The sequence below is a fragment of the Manacus vitellinus genome, unplaced genomic scaffold (assembly GCF_001715985.3).
Source record: "Manacus vitellinus isolate BGI_N305 unplaced genomic scaffold, ASM171598v3 scaffold_41_pilon, whole genome shotgun sequence".
Taxonomy (NCBI): Eukaryota; Metazoa; Chordata; class Aves; order Passeriformes; family Pipridae; genus Manacus; species Manacus vitellinus.
In genome coordinates, this window is record NW_021940545.1 from 978,063 (window position 1) to 1,002,439 (window position 24,377).

Sequence of the window (24,377 nt, forward strand, 5' to 3'; positions counted from 1 at the left end):
GGTTGGGCACTGCCCAGGCTCCCCAGGGCAGTGGGCACAGCCCCAAGGCTGCCAGAGCTCCAGGAGGGTTTGGATGATCCTCTGGGGCACAGGGGGGGACTCTGGGGCTGGGCCTGTGCAGGGCTGAGGTTGGACTGGATGATCCTTGTGGGTCCCTCCCAACTCAGCACGTTCTGGGACTCTGTGAGTCCTGGCTGAGCACATCCCGAGGCAGTGATGTGGGACACAGTCCCCGCGTTTCTCCACTGGGACAGCCCAGCACAGGGAGGGATTGGGATGCTGGGGACCACCAGGAATGCTGGGGACCATCAGGGATGCCGCCAGAGGGAAGGAGCGATCCCGGAGGTTGTTTTCTGTGCTGCAGCCACAGGATGGCAGAGCTCACCTGCGGATCAGCCGCTCCCAGCTCGGCACGGCCTGAATTCCACGGCAACCTTGAAAGGCAAAGCAGGAATTTATTGGGACTGTTCTTTATTTTATGACACGGAGTTCAATGCATTTAGTGACTTGTTTTTGGCACGGGCTGTGCAAGCTGGATGTATTTAGCCCCTTCACAGAAGTGTTGGGAGACTTAATTCGGTGCAGTGAACTTGGAGGTGATGTGTAAGTGGAGGGCTGGGGCTGTAAAACTCGGGCTGCAGCAGCACCTCAAACAGAGTCTGTGGTGGTGGGTGGATTAGGAAAGGCAAGGTTGCATCTGGAGAGACCCGTATTCCACCTGGAATTCTGCTCTGTGACTTCAGACCAGTCCCTGCTCCCTCCTTTGTGCCTCAGTTTCCCCAGCTGTAAAAAAACCAACACCACGGTGGTTCTGGGTTAATGGCTGGATCTAATCATCTTGAGGGTCTTTTGCAACCTTTATTATTCTGCAGTTCTGCCTCAGGCCACCCCAGGAAGGCCCCAAGGCATTGCTCCGGGGTGGTTCTGCAGCAGTGCCCAAAGTGCCCGTGCTTTGGGAGTGCCCCTGGCACAGGGCAGAGCTGGCACACAGCAAGGAGTCCCCCCCACTGGGGCAGTGTCTGTAGAGCCCTCACATCACCCGAGATGGCTCTGGGAGCCCAGCTCACCTCCCTCAGTGCTGCAGTGCCGGGAGATCCAACAGCACTGCTCTGGGTCGTGGAATGGGTTGGGCTGGGAGGGACCTTAAAGCTCATCCCATTCCATGCCATGGACAGGGACAGCTTCCATTGGAGCACCCCCACTCCTCCCTGCCCCCACCCCACCCAGAGCAGGATGCTGCTCCCCAAATTCCCACAGCAAGGGCAGGATGCTGGTACCCCTGTGTCCACAGAGCTTGGAGGGTCTGGCTGGGGATTTTAGGGAGCTGCTTAAGGGACATTTTAAACCCTGCACAACAACATCTACCCCAGACTGAACCTCCTCTTATTTGACTTAACACTACAATATACTATTTTAATGTATATCTATATATAATATATAAAATCATAGAGTGGTTTGGGGAGGAAGGGACCTTAAAGCCCATCTCATTCCACCCCCTGCCATGTGCAGGGACATCTCCTACTATCCCAGGTTACTCCAAGCCCCATCCAACACGGCCTTGGACACTTCCAGGGATGGGACAAGTGTACATATATAATATATATACATTATACACCATCCTGAGGGTGACAGAAAGCCCAAGGATGGTGTTCAGGTAATTACAGGAACCCTCTGCCAACACTCATAGCAAAACCCCCTCCAGCCACCCCATGGAAAACCAACCTGGTGCTCCCAAGAGCTGCAGAGGTCCATGGTCTGCCAGCACAGGAGACTCCTCTGGAGTGTGCACGGGATTTGCAGCAGCAGGGAAGGTGAAGTGCATCCAATGTCAGACTTTACAGCTCCAGGAGACAGAAAGTTAAGGAAAAGCCAAAGCAAATAACAGGTTTGCAGCAGTTCCTGGAAAGGAAGAAGCAGCTCCTGTGGTGAAATCGCTGTGCACCAAATTGCAGAGTCCCCGGTGTTCATCCTCCTGCAGCAGCTGCAACTTAGAATAAAAGGAGCTGAATTTTTCCTAGGATTTCTAACTCTCTTCTGATGCAACAGAAGAATCTGAGCTTTATGTACAGGGATTTCTACCTCTGGAGATGAACAATTCCAAACACACAAGCTAAATTACATGTTGTCACTCCTCACGTGGCCTTAACCAGAGGTCTCAATTCTCTTCTAATGTGACAGAAAAGTCTGAGCTTTATTTGCAATGAGTTCTGCTTTCACAGATGAAAATTTTCATGTGTGTGTTATGCTGGGTATTGTACAAAAATATACAAATAGAGTCTTTGAAGTGAATTTATAAACCCCAGCCCCTGATGTGCCTCTAGACTGCAGCTCTAATTAACACCAAATGCAGCAACGCTCAGTTTGATGTGGGAGAACCTACTTTGTCAGGCTGAAATCACAAACTAATTTCACTGAAGTTATTAAAAATACTGGATCAGCACAGCAAAGCAGGCTGTAAAAACTCTATTATTGTAATAGGATAATAAAGTGAAGCTGGCTCCCTTAACCCAGAGTTTACAGACTGATGGCTCTTTCCTTGGGACACAGAGCTGGGAAACAGCAGCTGGTTCATCCCTGCTTTTGGTGCAGAGCTTCAGGAACAGTCATTTACTGCCATGGATGTGTATGAAACACTGCTGGGCAAGTCCAGCTTCCCATTCAATGTTTGCACCAACAGAAGTTATGGCACAGTTCCCCCATAATTAATGTCTCATTAGGGCTGCACTGCACTTGTTGGGCACCAGGGTGAGAAATGTCTGAGAGAAGGTCTCAGCACAGGGAAATCCCTCTCCCTTGAGATAGTATTGGGAACCTGCAGTTGTTTGGAAATTCATGCTTGGGTTTGAAATACAATTTTTAGGTATATAAAGCAGGAGGCGACTTGTGTGTAAAGGGGTGGGTTCTTTGGAATAGAATAGGAATAGGAATAGAATAGAATAGAATAGGAATAGAGATAAAATAGAATAGAATAGGAATAGGAATAGGAATAGGAATAGGAATAGGAATAGGAATAGGAATAGGAATAGGAATAGGTANAATAGGAATAGGAATAGGAATAGGAATAGGAATAGGAATAGGAATAGGAATAGGAATAGAATAGGAATAGAGTAGAATAGAATAGAATAGAATAGAATAGAATAGAACAGGAAAGAATAGAATAAAATAGAATAGAGTAGGATAGAGTAGAATAGAATAGAATAGAATGGATGGGACTGATCTCAGGTGCCTGACTCCAGAAGGATTTATCATCTCCTGGTTTAGAGCATCCACCAAGTGCTTCAGCTGGAGCTCCATCCTCCAGACTCTCAGCAGTGGGGATAAAACCTTCTTCAAGATACAGTTCAAAGCAGGTTCTGAACCTGCTGGCTGTAATGAAGCAGTAGAAGAACCCCCTTGTTCTGCCTTTTCTGATGCACACACTGAGGCAGGTACATCTCAAACAGGGGAACCAGCACCCAGATCCCAGCTGAGGGAGCTGCAGCTCTGGGCCTGTAAAGCCATCACTGATTCTACCTGACATACAAGCTGCAATACCTATTTATAGAAGGTGGGATGCCAAGGAAATTGTAGTTTGGCAGGTTTAAGCTCGATCCCATTCAGTGCTTGAGCTTGGGGGTAGGACAGAGATCCTGGGGAATATCAGATTGCTGGGCATTAACAGCCAAATCACCCCTGACTGCAGTGGGAGCTGGGTTTCCTGATGAGGTCTGAATCCTGAACTTCCATGCAGAGAAGATTTTCTTCTGTCCCTGTTGACTCACAGCTCACAACCATGTGATCCCAACCATCTGTTTGGTAAACTTTCTCATTTAGCTTGAAATACTTGAATTCCTTCTGCCTTGTCCCTCTGGGAAAAGCAAAAAGTAGCTTTAGTGCTGCCCAGTTCCTTGTTTGTTTGCTCTCAGTGTGCCCCAGAAACTTGAGGTGGGAGGGGACATCCCCCAGTTATCACCCCTGGAACCTCCAACCTGGCAAAGTTGGGCTGGTTTGGGGGGTACAAATGGCCTATTCCAATCTCTAGGTTGTTATTTGTTCTTGAGGAATGTCAACTATCAAGATCTTATGGAAATGCTGTGAAAGGTGCCTGGGAAGTGCCCCAATGGTGTGAGGTTGTTGGCACTGGGGTGTGAGATGTCTGTGGGAACACAGCCTGCAGTGGGGGGCAGAATCTATCTGAAGCTAAATATTAGCAAATAGTAACAAATATTAATATCTAAAGCTAAGTATTAGCAAATACTAGCAAAGATTAATGTCAGACAGTATCCTGGAGAGAAGGTGAAGGAGACAGAGAGGACACGAGTTGTGATGCTGCTGATCCCCTTCACCCTCAGTCTGGGCTCCTTTAAGATGCTGAGAGCCAGAAACAGATACTTCTTATATTGTTTGTTATTTTCAAGCATCTTTTCTCTTTCACCAAAGTTCCCACTGGCCAAATTTTGCTATCAAGGCCATCTTTGCACTCTGATAACCTCCAGACTCTGCCTTTAGACATTTTTGTGCAATCTCATCTCCTGATTTTCCTATTACTGGCAGGAGGGCAGGCACAAGCATCGAAATAAAACACTGGTGATGCGCAGCCAGAATTAATCTTGATAGTGCAGAAGTGAAAAACAATGGAGATAAGCACCAAACCACTCGCTCTTGTGACTCAGTTGAGCAACGGGGCTCGACTGCAGCGAGGGAGCAGCTCTGTGCTGGTTGGAGTTGCTCTTTTTCGGAGCTGATCACGTCACTGCTCAGGGCTCAGCAACAAAGGGCTGCTGGAGGAAGGAAATGCTGAGCTCGAGCAGCCCCGGGCTCCTGAGGGTTTATCAAACCTGCAGCGAGAGCCCCATATCTCTCAGGCCCCCCGTGTGTCTGCGGGGTGCAGGAAGTGCCTGGGCCTGACCTTTATCCACAACCAGAAGATTCCTTGGCAGGGCTTGTTTTTGCAGCCTCCACCTCAGGAATGCTTTGGCTTTCCCTGGGGCTTGGGGAGAGGTGGGAAGCACGAGCAGACAGCAGGATGGTCACACAGACGTTCCTGCCGGAGCCTGGAGCACCCAGGAGCCACCGGCCAGCGGTGGGAGCCCGTCCTGGCACCGGGATCCCACCCCGGGACACGTCCTGGCACCGGGATCCCACCCCCGGGACACGTCCTGGCACCGGGATCCCACCCCCGGGACACGGGAACAGGGGCTGCTCCTGCTCTGCCACATCCTCCTGCCAAACACTGCCCTGAGCCTGGGCTGCTCTTCCACCTTCTCTCTCCGTGGGCAAAAGCTGGAGCCTGGGTTTTAGACACCTCAGTAACTAAATTAGGTCCAACCAACACTGGCTCCACAGATACAGGTTTTCTGGAATAAACGGTCAACACTTATACTATAAATACTGTAAGTAATACTATAATAATATACAACTAATACTATACATTTTTTAGTGATAAGGATTGATTGCCACTGCTGTGCAGCTGCTTTGTTTTCCTTTTTAGTTAAATTCAATATCAAGTTCATGCTTCATCTGCAGGTATCAGAGGGGAGGGAGAGAGTGGGACAATGTGATGGCTTAGAGAAGAAAACCACCATTTATTTTGTCACATTTTTTTTTTTACATCATCTTCTTCATACAACTGTTTCATTGTAACATTAATACATTTAAAAAAACCCCACCAAGATAGCTTGCAAAATTATATATATTTTAATATCCAAAAAAGTACATTGCATATATATAGTAGCAAAAGCCCCATTTCCATGGGTAATTTCTTCAAATACTTCAATTTTGCGATTATTGCAGTAATGTTACTTATAAACACCCCGAGAGCACTAAGACCTAAAGGGATTAGCTTGATCTTCTTTTTCCACTTTGTTAAATAATGGCATCAGTGCTTCTGTTCAAAGTTCTGAGCAGACTCCAGAGCTCTGGGTTCAGACCCTCCTGCAATCGGATGCACATGGACCAGACCTTGCCCCCACACAGAGCCCCAGAGGTTGTGTCTAGACTAGATTAGATAGTTGTGATCCTGTTAATTGGTTGCCAGTTAATACAAGTCATTTAATTGGTTCTACATGTAAATCTCACCCCCCAGACATCTGTTCTAAAACCCAAATATTTGTGGTTCACCCTCTGTTTATGGCACCAAACCATCAAATTAACATGTGCAAGACTAGAGATGGCTGACAACTTGGGAATGTTTCAAATTTCAAGGAAAAGCCCCGACAGGAGGCATCAAAAAGGAGGTGGTTGATAATTTTATTGATGAAGTGGTTAAGATCTTCCCGAAGTTAAAGATTTTGGTGACAAACAATCACAAAATATTTAAATATGCTTTAAAAATGTTGTGCATGTTTTCAATCAGCTTCAATGCAAACATGTGAGCGAAGTGGAGTTAATTTGCAGACAACTACAACAGATTAATATGAGAAGATACTCTACTCTAGACAAACTCAGGGTGATCTGGAAGGTTTCTGGCAACTTTGGGGTCAATTATGGATCCAATTGCAGGATCAAGGCTATCTCCAACAGATACATTACTCATGTCTTATTTTTTATTTCTTTTTTTTTAGCAAAAAGTACAAAGCTACAGCCCAAATGTACAGATTGAAAAGATGTACAAATTACATTAAAAAAAATAAAACAAAAACAGACCGAGCTGGCAGTAAAAAAAAAAACAAACCTGCATTTGTGACCGAGGTCAACTCGTTTTATTTACTCTTTCTTTTTTAAAACTGTGAGATATAGGGAAAAATAACTCTGCATAATTTATACAGTAATTTGCCTTGGTTTGTTGACCCTTTGGACGACGGTCTGACAAACGCACAGCGTTCGCGAATCGCTACATCGAGAGGCCCCTCGGGCTCTGGCACCGCCCGGGGACCTGTTGTCATTTATTTCACTTCATTCTGCTTTCAAGGAATGTCTGTGCTTGACACCACGGCACGTTTGGTTCTGGTTTCTGATGTTTCTGGAGTTAAGACACATTCTAATGGAGTTGTACACTCTAGAAAAGTTCCTTCAATGCCCTTTACTTCTTAAAATATACATGTACATATATATATATGAATATATATATATATATTTAATTTCCAGTTGGGTGAAAAAAAATCCTCATCTGCCTTAAAGCTAAGATTCCAGTTGTGGTCCCCTGCAGCCCAGTGTCCTCCACTTAACAGTCAGATTGCCTACGCGCTCCACAGTGAGAGAAAAACCCAGGTAGTCATCCTTTCCTACGACCCACTGGTGGATCTATGTCTTGTCAAAAGCCTTTGAATCCTTGAAAATTTCTCTAAGAATCTTTCCAGGTAACGGTGAACAATCTTCATCGTCACTTCCTACGGAGGACACAAGCATCAAACCCCAAGGAAATGCAGAGTACTGGCCCACAGAAGTGTCTCTCCATCTCTCCATCTCTCTCAGTTCAAGACACAAGAGGCAAAGTTACAAAAGTAAAAGGTTTGGTCCAGAAATAACCAATATCCAGTTTTAATTCTTCCCCAGAAAGGCCACAATTATCCATTGAGGGTCCCCCAAAAAACCCATAAAAATCCCAGAAGTAAAGAAAAAGTCCAACCAGACTCGTGAAGGCCCCGTGGAGCTGAGAGCACTTAGTAATAGCTGCCCAGGTGAGGTGTGACGTGGGCGTTGGGGTGGCGGGGCACGCTGGGGTTCGGGTAAATGCTTCCTGCAGGGGAGGTCCAATAGGGTGAGGCCGCTCCAAAGAAACTGGATGACGTGACAGGCATGGAAGAAGGGTGTGGGGGCACAAAGTTCACCTTCTGCTGGTGGGCGTGGTACGACGGCATGTAGGACAGATCCGACGGGTACTTGTACATGGAGGACTCGGTGGGGTGAGGCTGCAGGGCCTGGGCGATGCCGTGAAAGTCAAATTTGTAGGCATACCTCTTGCCGTGCACCTTGGTCATAATGTTCTTGTCGTAGTAGTATCGCAGGGCCCGGCTCAGCTTGTCGTAGTTCATGTTGGGTTTGCTCTTGCGCTCGCCCCAGCGCCGCGCCACCTCGTCAGGGTCCGTCATCTTGAACTCCCCGTTGGTGCCCTCCCACGTGATGCAGCTGGCGTTGGAACTGTCCGACAGCAGCTCCAGGAGGAACTGCCACAGCTGGATCTGCCCGCTCCCTGTGACACAGCCGGGGGGAGAGGAAATGAGCCGCCGCTTCCTGCCCCGGCGCAGACAAAGGCAGGAAACAGAAGGACTATCTCGACCTTTGCTGGGAACGGCTCCTCCAGCCCTGGAAGGGCTTGCGTAGCAATGGATAAACTGTTCCCAGCAAACAAGTTAGTCAACCCTTTGTTCTGCTCCCGGGTTTGAGGTCAGATTAGATTTCATAATGGGCGCCTTTGGCCTTAAAATCTTCGGGCTGTTCATAAACAGGGTTTTTGCCGAGCACACTGCGCTGCAGAGCTTTTCACTGGCAGGTTAACAGGGAGATTTCAGCTCTGCACTGCTCACTGTTTGCCAGGGATATTGTTTTGGATACCTCCAGTTTCCTTTCCAGTTGGTGACCTGAGTTACATGAGATTATTTCCACCCTAGAGTAAAGGTCCCCTGGTTTTTCTCGCTGTGCTTATACAAGTTACGAGCATTTTGAGGATGTTTTCTTACAAACATTCCATGTGTTTCAGTTTGGTCAAATCAAACAAGATTTACTCCAGGTCTCATTCCCCAAACTCAAGGATTATTTCCTGCAGATAACAGTTATTATACAGGCAATTTCAGAGATATTTTGTGCCTTCATTCATTTCATCCACAGCAGACAGCGAAACATTAACCTGTACTGCAAATCTGAGAGACCAGCACTTAAGTCCCCTATAAAACTCTATTTAAGGAATACTGGGTTTGGGTAAGAACATTCAGGATGGTGATTTTGTCCTGACAAAGATGATGTTGCACCATTTCCCTCACTTTTCTGTAAGAGTTTTTGCAAAAACCCTTGTGGGGGCACAGTTACTGAGCTCAGTGGCTCTCACAGCTCACCCCAACTAGAGGGACAGCAGCTGCTCATCCATCCTGGAGCAGCAGGTCAGCAGGAAATCTGCCCCCTTTGATGATGAGGGTCTGAAAGGTAAAATGAACTCACCTGGATTGGCAAGGCGGCTGCTGGTGGGCCCCAGGACTTGATAGGGATCTAAAAAAACACCCAGCAAACTGACTTTAAAAAACGTTTCACCAAAAAGAAACAACAGTTCATTATTCCAGAAACCAAATTTTCATTTTCTTTCTTGACTCTTTCTGCCCCTTCTCCCAGGGCCTGGAACAGACCCAATGTGCTCCTTCTTTCTTTCTTTCTTATCAAACAACCACCAATTATTTCTGGAATCCAAAATGGCACAGGGTTTGTGGCACTGGTCTCAGCCTGCTTTCCCAGTCTGTAATCCCTCTGGACATACCCTACACTGATGTGTCAACTAGAAAACATGAAACATGGAAAAAACCACTGTGGGATAGTAGAAAATAACAAATCAGGGTAAAATATATTTCTCCTAATAAAAAGAGCTGGACAGCAGATGAGATTCTCAGATTCACTTGTTAGCAGCTGAGCTTGCTGCCCTCTGAGGTCCATGGAACATTCCCCCAACTCTCCCTTTCTGAAGCAAACAGAGCATTGGACAAATGAGAGTACCAGGAGTTTGTCCCTGGCTCCAGTGAGGCTGAGTGTTTCTTGAAAACCCCACAAAGTATTTATTAGGAGTAAATTCCTTCCCTTTTCGTGGGGCCTCCTCAGCCCTAATCTCTGCACTTCTCCTTTGCCTGTCTCTGGTTTTGGTGATTTGGGTCTGAAGTGTTTGCTGGTGGATTGAATCGATGCCAAAAGCACCAACCCCCTGAAATAAAGCAGGGGGATGGAAAGCAGCTGTGCAGGGCAGGGCAGGGGGTGCTGAGCCTTTCAAAGGACCTGGGGCAGCAGCAGGAACTGCAGTGCTCCCTGCCCAGCGGGGTCTGCTCATCTCCTTTGGCTCGGGGTGGTTTGGGACGGAGGAAGCCCCGGTGGGTCTGTCTGGAGACACTTCCATGGGCACAGCTGTGCCCGAGGTGAGGAGGGGACGGGTTGGCACAGCCCCACACCTGCTCCACAGCCTTGGGATGAGCCAGAGGGGATGAGCCAAGGCGAGGAGCCACCGTGGCTGGGGTGGCACAAGGATGTTCCTTTGGCACGTGGAAGGACAGAGCAGCAAACCAAAAACCCTTTGGAACAGTCACTGACCCTGTGGAGGCTCTGCCAGCTTGGCACAGAGTCACAGAATGTTGGAAGGGACCCACAAGGATCATCCAGTCCAACCCTCGGCCCTGCACAGGCCCAGCCCCAAGAGTCCCCCCCTGTGCCCCAGAGGATCAGCCAAACCCTCCTGGAGCTCTGGCAGCCTTGGGGCTGTGCCCACTGCCCTGGGGAGCCTGGGCAGTGCCCAACCAGCCTCTGGGGGAAGAACCTTTTGCTGAGATCCAACCTGAGCCTGCCCTGACACAGCTCCAGCCATTCCCTGGCTGCTGTCCCTGGTCCCCCCAGAGCAGAGCTCAGTCCCTGCCCCTCCTCTGCCCCTGCCCAGGCAGTTGGAACTGCACTGAGGTCTCCCCTCAGTCTCCTCTAGCTGAACACACCAAGTGCCCTCAGTGTCCTCACACGGCTTCAAACCAAGGCCCTTCCCCACCTTCATTGCCTCCTTTGGACACTCTCTTGGAGCTTTAGATCTTCCTTATATTTTAGTGTCCAAACCCACGGCTGGGTCTGCCTCTGGCACATTTATCCCCCCAGTGTGGGACCACCCCAGGTGCTCCAGAGGCACAAAGCCAACACTCACCTGGCTGGGGCCGCTGCTGCTCCGTTGTCTTGTTCACATTTTGTGTCCCTGCGACAGGAGGGCCTGGGGAGACAGAGAAAGAGCTTGTTTGTACCAGGACAGCAGGGGAGGAATGAACAGAGGACAGGCAAGTACAAGACACATCAAACAGGAATAAACTGGCTGGGAGGGAAAGGTTTCCTAAGCCTAAGGGCTGATATTTTTGAAATTGCACTATAAAGTTTAGAGATTTCACTAGAAATTAAAAATTTTACTGTGAAGTGAAAATACGCAGATGAGGCAAGAAAAATATTGTTATTACAGATATTTATATATATAATTATTATTGATATTTATTAATATCCTAAAGATGCAGCGAGACAAGGAAAATACTATGTAGATACTTCATTAACTTTCTGTCTGTCATTGCAACTTAACTTCCATTCTTTTAACTTCCATTCTCTAGTTTGCACCCATGTTGTAAGCAGAAAATTGGATTTTTCGAAATGTGTAAATTCTGACCTCCTTCCACGTTGGAACATTTTTCCACATTTTTTGCAAATGCAAGTTCTTTTTTTTTTTAAGCAAGACTCTTAGGCCAAAAAAATTAGGGTTTATAGAAAAAAATAAATTGAAGTTTCTTTAGGGTTTGCATAGCTCAGAAAGCTGCAAAGTGAAGGCAGTGTGATCTGTCAGCTGGGCTCTGCCATGTTTATTCACAGCCAGTAGTATCTTGTTGAGTGGGAAATGTGCCCACCTTGGAGGGCTGCACAGGGAAACAGGAGTGGAAATGGGGCAGTGTGGCTGTGTCAGCTGGATATGCAGCTAACACACAGTTTTTAGGGACAAGGGACTGATATTTCTGATGACTGGGAATTCCAGGACACTCTAAACCCAGCGAGAGCAAGAGCAGTGTGTGAGCAGGGCTTGTGCAGGGGGGCCCTCTCTGCCTGCTGGACTCTGCCTGGAGTTTTGCTTTCTGGAAAGTTGTAAGAAACTCTCAGATCTGCCCAAATGGTCCATGTCTGCCCCTAAAAGCATCACCCCACAATACAGGTGGGTGGTAACACAGGGTCTGTACACAGGATTTGCTCCTGGTCCCTTGATCAAATCCTGCAAATATCAGAGGTTTCTGCTCTCACCTTTAATACACGATTCAGTGATAAAAATAGTGGGGTCTGTTTCTATTTTTCTCCATAACATAATTCCAGCTCTTATCTTACTGACTGTCCCTGAATTTTTCACCTTTCTGGTGCTCCCAACACAAGCCATCCATGCCCATCTTCTCCCACCACCTCATTTTGATCTTCCATTGCACAATTTGTGATCCCCATTGGGACAATTTACTTTTGGAGAGGCCAGAACTCACATTACTGCCCCATCCTGCTCTCCTGACTGCAGAGGAGGGACCTACTTGTGAAAGACAACAGGCACAGAGGGCTGAAATCACTTTTTCCCAGAAAAACCTTGCAAGAATCTGGCTTGGGATCATGGTCCCAACTGGCTTGGAATCCTGTAGGTCTGTATTTTTGTCTCTCCCATATCCCCTGTGCTTCCCTGGGCCCCTCACAAAGACAAGGGGCTGTAAATAGGGGTGTAAATAGAGTTGGGATTGTTTGGGAAGTTCTTGAGCCTGATCTTGAAGTCCAGTCATGGCACCCAATGGAATTCAGAGCGTGACTCATCCCATCCAAAAGCAGATCCACCTTCTTTTATCCCAAGATTCAGAAGACCAGGGACAGAAAAGGAGGATGAAATGATGATGAAAAGGAGGATGAAAAGGGGATTTTCAATCCAGGGAGGCTGAAGACTCGAGGCACAATAAGGAGGTTATTTTTAGGAGAGGGAAAAGGTGGAAAAGCGTCTTCCCAAGTGACATTCCAAGTGCCCCTCTGCCCCTGCTGTGCCCGTCGGGCTGCACAGCTCCCTGTGGATAAATCCCAGGGGCAGCAGGGCTGCACAGCTCCCTGTGGATACATCCCAGGGCACGGCAGGGCAGGACTGCACAGCTCCCTGTGGATACATCCCAGGGCACAGCAGGACAGGACTGCACAGCTCCCTGTGGATGCATCCCAGGACACGGCAGGACAGGACTGCACAGCTCCCTGTGGATGCATCCCAGGACACAGCAGGACTGCACAGCTCCCTGTGGATACATCCCAGGACACGGCAGGGCTGCACAGCTCCCTGTGGATGCATCCCAGGACACAGCAGGACTGCACAGCTCCCTGTGGATACATCCCAGGACAGCAGGGCTGCACAGCTCCCTGTGGATACATCCCAGGGCACGGCAGGGCTGCACAGCTCCCTGTGGATACATCCCAGGGCACAGCAGGACAGGACTGCACAGCTCCCTGTGGATACATCCCAGGCACTTGCACATTCCTGCCGGCGCTGGGAAAGCCGCTGCAGCTTTGAAATTCCAGCCCTCTGGTTATTGGCATGGAAAGGAAAACACGGAGGGAAGGGGAGGGAGGGGAGAAAGAGGAGGAGGGGAGAGAGGGGAGTGGAGGGAAACAGAGCTCGTGTAATCTGCCCGGTTTTATTTTTGTTTTAATTATTTGTTTTTTTCCCTTTTTGCAGAAACCACAAACCCCACTGCAAATAGATCAGACTGAAAAACAAACCGCTACGGTTTCAGCCGGGGACAAAGAGTGGGATGGGACAGCCCGGGAAGAGGGAGGGGACAGCCCCAGCCACGCTGTCCCAGAAGGGAGCCCTGATCCCAGAAGGGATCCTTGTCCCAGAAGGAATTCCTGTCCCAGAAGTGTTCCCTGTCCCCAGAAGGGATCCCTGATCACACAAGGGATCCCTGTCCCCAGAAGGGTTCCCTGTCCCAGAATGGAACCCTGTCCCAAAGGGATCCCTGTCCCCAGCAGTGATCCCTGTCCCCAGCAGTGATCCCTGTCCCCATAAATGATCCCTATTCCCAGCAGTGATCCCTGTCCCCAGCAGTGATCCCTGTCCCCATAAATGATCCCTATTCCCAGCAGTGATCCCTGTCCCCAGCAGTGATCCCTGTTCCCAGCAGTGATCTCTGTTCCCATCAGTGATCCCTGTTCCCAGCAGTGATCCCTGTCCCCAGAAATGATCCCTGTCCCCAGCAGTGATCCCTGTTCCCAGCAGTGATCTCTGTTCCCATCAGTGATCCCTGTTCCCAGCAGTGATCCCTGTCCCCAGAAATGATCCCTGTCCCCAGCAGTGATCCCTGTTCCCAGCAGTGATCTCTGTTCCCATCAGTGATCCCTGTTCCCAGCAGTGATCCCTGTCCCCAGAAATGATCCCTGTCCCCAGCAGTGATCCCTGTTCCCAGCAGTGATCTCTGTTCCCATCAGTGATCCCTGTTCCCAGCAGTGATCCCTGTCCCCAGAAATGATCCCTGTCCCCAGAAATGATCCCTGTCCCCAGCAGTGATCCCTGTCCCCAGCAGTGATCCCTGTTCCCAGCAGTGATCCTTGTCCCCAGCAGGGATCCCTGTCCCCCCTCCCGAGGCCGGACAAGGCTCAGCAGGGTTGGACACTGGTTTGCAGCCTGGTGCTTCCAGGAACTTCATCCCAAGCTCAGCCCTCAGCTTGTCCTTGCTGTAAACAAGGTGCTGCTCACCCTGGTGGCATTTTCCTGGCTGGAAAACCATCCTGGCTCCATCCCAGTGAGCCAGAGCTCTATCAGGGGCTGAGATCAGGAGAGCAGGGACGAGGGATGAAGCCTTTTCCCATGTCCTCCCTGCAGCCAGGCTCTGACTTCCATTTCTCCCCTGGGATCTCCTTCTGAAGGATTACAACTAGAACTATTAGAGAGATGCTGTGGGAAATATTTGGAAAAACCATGAGTCCTGCATTGAGAAAGGCAAAACCTTCAGACATTTCCACTCATTTAGGTGCTAATGTACATTTTGGTTAATTCAACCAATAAAGAGTTTGGTCCTAATGTAATGTTAATGGAAATGTCACGTGGTTATCCTGGTAAAAAGCAAGGTGGAAATTCATTTTCCAACAGAAAAATCCTTTTCAAATTGGGGAAAGTTTCTTTGCAAAAAGTACAGAACTCGTTGAAAATGTTCAGTTTCCTCTGAATTTTTGGGGTCAGGTCATTGAAGCAACTCCTACAAAGGGGTTGGTTGATTCAGTCCTTGGTGTGTTTTGAGTAAATAAATAGGCATCATCTGGAGAGATGGAGAACCCTTGTCCCAGAGGAGGAGCCTGCTTTGCTCACAGTGTCCCAGAAAGAGGGGTTTTAGCCCATAAGTGACACTATTCCAGATGTGCTGACCAGGCTCTATGGCTGGGCAGGATCAAGGCTTGGTTCAAGTTTGGCTAAGCCTGGTCAAAACTGTCATTCCAAACCTCTCTGAATGGGTTTCCTTGTAGGCTGGAGTTTTAGGATGTAAAATGTCAGCTTGGAAGTGTGAATGTGACCGTGCCCAGGTGGACTGAGTTCCTTTGCCTTAGTTCTCCCTGTATAAAGTGTGGGAATATACTGTGTTGTAGGATGAGACAGCTCTGAGCACAACTTTGCCATGGTGAGAAGGGTTAAATGCAATAATCAGCAATACAGACACTGCTGTTGAAGCAACGTGTGCACTCAGCTACTGCAAATTTCCAACTCTTTCTCTCCCTCTCAAAAATAATCGTCCAAATCCACAAAACTATTTTTATTTCACAGGAATCTGTGCAACGTGAAGGAACCACCCCAGCCCTCCCAGCTCCCAGGCCCAGACTCTAAAGCTGAACGTGTTCAAAGCAAAATGGAAAAGGCAGAGCCAGGGAACGTATCCAGAGACTTGGGTTCCTGCAAAAACAGATCATTCCCAGGACCTGACGCCCAGTGGCTCGAAGAGATCCTACAGAACTCCAGCCAGACAGTGACAGGGAGCCTTATCTGTCATTAAAACCACTTGGGTTTTACACCAAAACTTGCCATGCGATGGAAATTCAATTAAAAGACTTGGCCTGAGGTTCTGTCCTAGTGTAAATCAGCAAATAGCAACAGTGGAGTCGGGGGCAAATTTACACCAGCAAAGGATCAGGTCCCCATGTCTGGTTTAAACTTAAAAGGCCCCGTGGAACAACAGTCCAATGACAAATGTGTGTTCAATACAAAATGGAATTAAAGAGCAGAAAATAAATCAGAGATGCTTTCAAGAAATGTCATTGTGCAGCTGTCTGGTTTATGTCCAGCAATTCCCCAGCATGAATGCAGACTCTATTAGGAGGAAGGTAAAGGATATTAATAATGCTTTGCACTTTCACAGCACCTTTCAACCGAGGATCTCACAGCTTTGCAAACATTCGCACTCACTGCGCGCCCGGGAGGGAGGTTAAATATCATTTTATTTATTTGCATGCATAAAGACACTTTCCTCAGGCTCTAGCTGCCTTTTCCAGATGAACTGACTTTCCCAGAAATCAGGCTGAGTGGAGCAGACTGTAGCACTGATCTCTGGACCCTTTCTAGCCTTGGTCTCTACTTTCTCACCCCGAATCTCCCTCACCTTCTGCCTCTCCACCCTCTGTGCCATTTGGAAATGTTCATCTTCTACTGAGCAACTCCCCTTTCAGTCTAGTGATTCCTCTGGAATTAGGTGTAAATCAGAAGTAGCAGTGGTGAGACAGCCTGCCAGGCTCTGCAAAGGCTGAGAAAAGGCTTAAAAGATGGCCAAATCAGGAAGGGCAAGCCTGGGCATGAGGCAGGGGGGCCTGTAAAGCTCAACAGATGAGTTGGATCAGCCAAAGCTTTGCAGGTCCCTCTGGTCAGACTGTTTGGTGCAACAAAGGAAGGGCTTGATCTGGGAGTGTGTCCCAGGAATGCCAGGGCTGAGCCTGGGGTGTGGAGAGGGAGAAGGGCTGCCCAGTGTGCCCTGTGCAGTGTGCAGGAGGCACTGGGATGGGAAGGGAAGGCAGCTCCAAAGCCCAGCTCACCTTTCCAGCCACCCCATGTCCCAGCTGGGGCTGTGCCCCCTCTCCTGCTGCCCAGAGCTCTGGGGCAGATTTGATCCAAACAGACTGATAGATACTGCTGGGGCAGATGGACAGACACAGAGACTCCCTTCCTTAGGAAACCAGGCTTCAAATCCCCCAGCAATCCACCCCACAGTCCCAAACCCCCAGCAGTCCTTCCAGCCTGAGTGCAGTCCCGTGAGTGAGGCATGAGGAAGGCTGTGTTTCAGATATGATGTATTAGGGAGCAAACCCTCTCTTGATAAGCTTTAAAAAGTTCTGAAAAATTAAAAACAACCCCAGTGTTTTATAAATCTGGGAGCCTGGACCAGAGGGGGGGTTTCAGCTGAACAATAGGCTCACAGTCCCTGTGCTTCCTGAGCTGCTGGGAAGTGCTGACAGCCCCTCCATCCTGCTCTCTCCAGAGGAGCCGTTTCAGTCAAACCATTTCAGGCACTGTTTTGTGCTACCAGCCCTGATAAGGCTTTCCAGGAGAACTACATTCCCTGGGCTGGGAATATCCTCATTTTTCAGGCCTTTTTGTTCTAGGATGGATACAGTGGGGCTGGGTCATTTATGGACTAAATGCTTTAGGAGCACTATGGGGGAATCTTCTTTAGAAGATTCAGTCTGGCAGTGTCCTTAACTGCAAGCAAGGCTGGGAAGGAACACCATGGCATGGTTTTTGTGTTCATGGCATCACTGGCAGCACTGGCAGCTCTTTTCCAGGCAGGCACTGGCTGCTTTGGGAACTGCTGGGCTTCACTGGCAGTGTCCAGAGTGCTCTGAACATCAGGGTTTTCCTGAAGTCAGGTTTTGGAGATGGCTGGAGAAACACTCATGCAGGAAACTTGGGAGGATCTGGATTCCCCAGCACAGCAGGTGCTGAGCAACAGAGCCCACAGATCTCTGCCTGCTGGAGCTGGCAGTTCTGAAGATATTTGGGAGCTGAAGGATGGGAAATGGTTTGTCCTAAGTCATGGAGACAGAGGGAAGAACCAGGTATCCTGGAGGATCCAGACTTAGGAGTAACAGAAGTGATCACCTGGGCAAATACTTTTTAGGGAGAGAAGGAAAGGAGGGCACAGGACCTCACAGTTCTCCTCCCTGGATGAGGACCATGGAGAATCCTGTGGATCTCAGAGCCTGCTTCAAATTCACAGCCTTCTTCCCCTTCTCCTTGCTTCACTGAAACCTGGAAGGCCAAGTCCTGCCTGGAAATACAGTGCCTGTGCTCCCAACCCAAACAAGGCAGGTTATTCTGGAGCAGTTCCTCCTGTATTTCTGAGCCCTGGGGTTCTCCAGCAGGACACAGGCTGGTTTTTGCAAGGAATCCTTCTGCTTCAGACAGGATCCTGGCTTGGTGGCTGGAATTTAAATTAGCTGCTCTAAATGGGGAAAGCAGAGCCAGATGTCCTGGGGGATCCAGGCTTGGGGTTAATCTACATGGTCACTTGGGGTCTATTTTGCAGCAACTCCATTCCAGGGAGAGAGGGAGCGGCGGGCACAGACCTGGAGCTGCTCCTCCCAGGGGAGGCTGTGTGTGCTGGCACTGCTCTGGCACCTTGGAAAGGGCCCAGTGTAGGCACCTGGGGACAAAACCCTCTCCTGCTGCAAACCAAACGTGTCAGCAAGGGGTGCCCAGTGCTGCATGTCCAGCCCTCGCACTCCTCACTTCCCCTCCTGCAGATCCCATTGGAGATGTGGGCTTGTGTTTAGAGCCACCTGGAGAGGAGAAACCCAGACTGTGGCTTTGTGGAGGGGCAAGGAAGCCAAAACCACCTCCATGTCCTCCTAGAAACATTAGGAGGCTTGTTTTAGATGATGGCAGCAGACAAAAAAGCTGAGGAGCCCGTCAGGTCCCTCTGTAGCTCCCTCTGGCTCCGTGAACACGCTGGAACTGCTCCACACACACAGTGAGAACCCACAGTGCCAGCAGCCAGAGCTTGTGGAGATCCAGCTGTTCTGTGCAGGCTCTGGGCTGTCAGCTGCCTGTAGGTTGGGCAGGGATGGTGGGACAGGCCTTGGAGCAGAGCAAGGTGAGAGGAGTCCTCTGGCCTTTTCCAGTGGCCACACGAGGTGGTTCATGCAAGTCTCCCAACTTCCCATCACCTTTAGCCCAGGTCCAAGTGATATGTGTGTCAAACTGTGAGGCCTCAAAATCTCACAGCATCATTTGTTCTGCTTTTCTGCTTTTCAATTTACTATTTCTGCTAATTAAAACCACTGGCATGTGTGCCATGTCATGCTGTTTGTCAGTCAGTGTTACTGTGACTGTTCTCATGAGACTTTCCAGTGCCTTCAAGCACCAAACTCATTCATTTCTCCTCCAAGACACATTATCCTGCTCCTTGAGCTGAAGAATCACCAGGACAGGGATCATAATTAAGTAATTCTAAGTCTCTCCACTGAGAGGAAACAACTCGCTGAGCACAGACTAATTTCAAAATAACTTCTCTTCTATGTTATCAGGCTATTTGACTATTTCACAGTTTAAAAAATATTATCAAGACATCTTTTGCACCCTTTATATCTGTGTGGATTAACAGTTGGACTCAATGATCTCGGAGGTCTTTTCTAACCTGAATGATTCTGTGATTCTCTGGTCTCTCTGTTGTTATTAACCTGTTTCACAGATCCAAAGTCCAGGTTTGGAACAACACTGGGGTTTGACCTGAAGTCAACTCAAATCAAGTGAGAACTGGATTTACATGAGACATCTGCTGCAGAGCATGGATATGAAGAACAGATTTAACTTGGGAATGTCTGAAAGTAGCTGAGAGCCCAGTTATGAATTGCTGTCCTTATGGAAACACAGAGCAGAGCAATCAAACATTTCTGATTTAACTCCTGTTTGAAATCCAGTGATGGATTAAGTCCTGTGGCTGAAGCTCTCTTATTTCCAGCATCAGACAGGATCTGGAGCTTAACATAGTATATGAAAAGAACTGAGATTCAGGATTCCTGTCCCTGATTCCTGTCCAAGGCCAGGTTGGACGGGGCTTGGAGCAACCTGGGCCAGTGGAAGGTGTCCCTGCCCGTGGCAGGGGGTGGAACGAGGTGAGCTTTAGGGTCCCTTCCCACCCAACCCACTGTGTGATCCTGTGATCTGTGATTCCCAACAGGACTCCCTCAGCTGGCACAGGCAGGGCGTGCTCAGGGCAGGCCCTGCTCAACCAGGGGACTCCTCTGCCATCAGACTTGGGGCAGGCACACCAAGGAGCTCTTACACAGCCCAGTTCTCAGCCTGGAGCTCTGCTCCCCCACTCCAGATCCTGGAGTCACTCCCTGTTTGCTTTGAGCCAGAGGCGACAGCCCCCAGTTGTGCCTGTGGCTGGAAAAACATCCCCGAGCTCTGCAGAGCTGGAACTTCCTGATCCAGGCTGAGCTGCCCCTGCAACGCTCACAAAGACACATTATGAAGAAAAGGAGGAAGCAATGAGGGGTTTTGTTTTCTCTTGTTGTTGCTTTTTTTAATATCAGCAGCAGAAATCCCAATGCACAGTGCACAAAGACTGGAGGATGTGTCCTAAGAATCCCTCCCAGAGCCAGCTTGGAAAAGCAGACACTTCCCAGCCAAGCTCTGTGGTACTGAGCTACTCAGGGCTGCAGCCACAGCCACGTGTGCCAGGCTGAGCAACAGCACAGACACACAAGTCCTGAAGGATGTGTTCCTGAGCATCCCCTGGACACCCACAGAATCCTCCAGATCATCCCTGCGTGTGCAGAAATGTGCCAACAGCACTGGGGATGTTTTCCCCCCCGCACTCAGGGTGAAACCAAACCATTAATGCGCTCAGAGTTCGCCCTTGTTGAAAAATGCACAAATGCAGAAGTAAAAAAACCTGATCCTTATGGAGCAAAAAGCCAGAGGCAGCACACATGAGAGAAAAGGGAAGAGACACATGCACAGACATTGCATTTTTACATCATTTGCCCATTTAACTCATTAGCAGGAAGCAAATTTTGTCAGGAAACAAATTCACCCTTGTCTTAGGAAACAGCCAGGGTGCTTCAAGAGCTTTTGAGGCAGAGGCTGAACCCCAGCAAATGTGTGACCCCCCCACATGTGCAAAAACACTGCTTGCAGTGCACCCCAGGCAAAAAAAATAATAGCTCTTTTGCTGGGAGAAAAGGAAGGATAATGGTTACTTAGAAAGTGCTCCAGACAAGCTGTCAGGTTGAATTCGGAGAACTGGAGTCTACTCTGGGACAGCGCTGGCTCGGGGTGATCCCTTGTGAGTTGGGTTTCCTGCCTGCTACAGCTTAAAGACAACGATTCTTTGTTTCCAGTTTTTCTGGTGAAAAAACACACGCCTGCCTCCGAAGAGGGTCAGGGAGAAAGCAGACAAAACACTAACTCTGGAATTTCAAAGGAAAACAATTAAAAAAATAGAAAGTATAAAAAGAAAAATCCGAGCGCGCCTGCTACTGTCTCTCCTGGAATCATAAATCCCTGCTCTGGCCACACAGTGGAAATAAAAGAAGCACTAAAAAAGCCTCCCCTTTTTCTGCTGCGGAGCTAAAAATGGGATATTTCATCACCAGGCACACAAATATCATCGAGAAATGTTTTAGCGAGTACAGACAATGAGGAAGGCACAGACTGCAACTGCTTTTTCTCTGACACCACTGAAGCCGGAGGGTTTATAACCTTTGCTGTGAAAAGGGGCTGCACTGACACACTCCAAGGAGAGTTTATTGAAACTGGTCAATATTTTTCACATGACAACCTTTTAGACCTGAAAAATGGCCTTTTCAGGAGAAGAATTTTATGCAGGAATTTGAGAGTGTTTTCCTGTGGGAACTGTGCTTGTACAACCACCCTGCCCACACTCTCTTCCCCCCTTTCTCCAGTCTCCCCAACTCTTGAACTTGTCACCCCAAATTGTCACTGAATTTCACAGGTTTTGAAGAGTTCCTACCAGTCTGAAGGAAGCTGTGGGGAAAGAGGAGTGAGTTTGCAGCCCTGATGGTACAAAAAGCAGCTGCACGGACTCGTGTTTTGTGAGGTACCAGAGAATTGGTGTGAGAGAGATTTTATTGATGCTCCAACATCAGGAAACGCCTCCTTAGGGGCTCGCAATGAACATGAGTACAAAGCCACGGGAACCCACACGGGGTGGATTTCAGGGCTCACTGGTTTATTTATTTTCTTAAATTTGCCAACAACCCAACAAATCATCCAAGCAAACACACTTTACACCCAAACATGCTTATTGTTCACACAACTGCCTCTAAAATCCAAACATAAACACGGGATGGCCACAGACTTCAACCTCTGAAATTCATCTCCTCCATCCATATTCATGGATGCACAGATAGATTTCTTCCCTCTTTGAAAATGCAGGTGGCACATCCGTTTTTCCCGTGCTCTGCTTGAATTTGGGTTGGATTTAAGAGACTTTGGGCTAGTGCTGGTTTACCACTGATCTCAGCCAGCCCCAGGAGGCTCAGGGGGGACCTTCTCACTCTCTACACCCCCTGACAGGAGGGGGGAGCCGGGGGGGGTCGGGTTCTGCTCCCAGGGAACAAGGGACAGGAGGAGAGGGAACGGCCTCCAGCTGTGCCAGGGGAGGCTCAGGTTGGACAGGAGGAGGAATTTTGACACTGAAAGGGTTGTTAAACACTGGCAGGGGCTGCCCAGGGAGGTTTGGAGTCCCCACCCCTGGAGGTGTCCCAGGAAGGCTTGGCCGTGGCACTGAGTGCTCTGGGCTGGGGACAAGGGGGGATGGGGCACAGGGGGGATCCATGGGCTGGGAGGGCTTTTCCAGCCTAAATGACTCTGGGATTCTGTGATTTTCTTGCCTTGGTCTGAGCCTGGTGTGTGCAGAGGGCAGTGCTGGGGGCCAGACCTGCTGAATGCAGCCTTTTAGTGGAGATCATACCCGTAACCTGGGGGCAACAGCTCCAGAAATCACCCTGGTGAATCCTCACGGGTGACACTGAGCCTTCCTTCCCCCCACTCTGCCACCTCACTGCACTGCCCCCACTTCCCTGGGCAGCAGCACATGTTAAAAGCACCCCACACACCCCAGGCACTGCCACGGGCCTGTTTGCAGATGTGGAACTCCACACAGCAACACTCCACGACTCTGCCTCTGCCCTGCCCGGGTTCAACCCCTGCACAGCCTTCTAGACATTAAACACGGGAATTGCACAGCCTTCTAGACATTAAACACGGGAATTACACAGCCCCCCACACACTCATAGCAAGTACAGACCTCCAAAATGTGCTGGAGGGAGGCCAGAGTGCTCAGAGCCACCTGGGACACAGCCCTGTGGCCTCTGAATGTTGTTGTGTGTGAATATACTTTCCATCTCCCCATGGAAACCTACTGGAATGACACCATTCTGCAGCAGAGCAATTTAAATCTCCCTGGACTCACAGATAATGTGGCTCAGATTCTTGTCCTGTGTCTCCAGTACCTGCAGTAGGTCAGTCATTGCTCCAAACAGGCACGGAAAATGAAACAGCCCCTCTCTCCACTGGGGAGCTGGGAGGGGGACACAAATCTTTCCATTCAGCAACGTTACACTTCCCAGAAAATTGCTCTCTAGCCAAAAATTCCTGGTGATTTTCATTAGGGCAATTTGTTTCTCCCAGGCAGCTGAAGACAATTTGTCCCAATGATGCTAAATGCCATCCTTTGGGGTGTTTATGGGGCTGAAAGGAGAGGATGCTTGGGCAGCCAGAGTCCTTTGGCCACCCCCAGGTCTGTACCTGGCTGATGGGAGAGCACAGCTCGGCTGCCTCGTGCCCCAGCCCAGGAAGTTTCTGGAAGCAGTTTCTGGAGGCAGTGTCTGGAGCAGTTTAGCTCCCCCACAGCAGTGCTGCAGGTCCTGCTGTTTGCAGAGCTGGCACTGCAGAGGAGAAGTGAGAGGGTAGAAAATAGAAGGGAAAAAGGGAGTAAAGTCTGCAGCAGCAGGCAGCCAAGGCAGCTCTGTGTGCAGAGCCAGGGCACGAAACCAGCCCTGGGCCAGGCGTGGGACATGGGCCAAGGGCTCCTGGGGGCACCACCCCGCTGCCCTGCTCTGTCTGGAACAATTTGGGATCCCTGTGCTGCATCTGGAACATCTGCAGCTGTCTGGGCTGCAGCTGCAGCCTGGCTTTGGCCATGGAGGTTGTTTGTTCCCAGCCATGGCTGGGATGTGAGTGTACAGCAGTGTCAGTACATGCACAGCGTGGGGCTCTCCCTGCAACCTGCACAGCCACGTTGTTGACATCACTGGTGGGAGCTCAGAAAAATTACAGGAGTGAAGAAAACGGTATTTTTTTCCTCTCTCTAATGTTTCTTGTGCTATTTCATCACATCCTCCTGCTCTGGAATCCTCAAGGGAAGGTGGTTAGAAAAATTTGTCTGGTTTAATTCACAGGCATAGAGGGAAGAAGCATTTACAGGATTAGTAGATTCAAGATGCATGGACATAAAGGAAAATGTTTAATCTTTTGAGAGGTTGACTTATAAAAAAATCACGATTTTTAACCTGAAATTTCTTTTCCAAAAATGACAGCATCATCCTGACATGGGCCCATTGAAAAGCCTTAAAAGGAAGCAAGGAAAATCTTGTTGCCTGATGGACTAGACCAAGGCTGAGGAATTACAAGCCCAGTTTTATGTTCATTACGAGTTTCTTCTGTGATATTGGATGAGACACTACATTCTGCTCCC

General features: G+C 49.1%; 1 protein-coding gene across 3 annotated transcripts in view; it reads right to left on the reverse strand.

Moving 5' to 3' along the window:
* Positions 1–5,656: 5,656 nt before the first annotated feature.
* FLI1 (Fli-1 proto-oncogene, ETS transcription factor) overlaps positions 5,657–24,377 on the reverse strand; it is a 106,953-nt gene continuing 88,232 nt past the window's right edge. For all 3 annotated transcript variants that reach the window (XM_029962103.1, XM_029962102.1, XM_029962101.1), the window contains exons 7-9: positions 10,790–10,852; positions 9,073–9,120; positions 5,657–8,110 (exon numbers count right to left, since the gene is read on the reverse strand). In XM_029962103.1, coding sequence (XP_029817963.1) covers positions 7,581–8,110; positions 9,073–9,120; positions 10,790–10,852 — 641 coding nt within the window. In that variant the 3' untranslated portion in view covers positions 5,657–7,580. The remainder of the gene's footprint in view (positions 8,111–9,072; positions 9,121–10,789; positions 10,853–24,377) is intronic.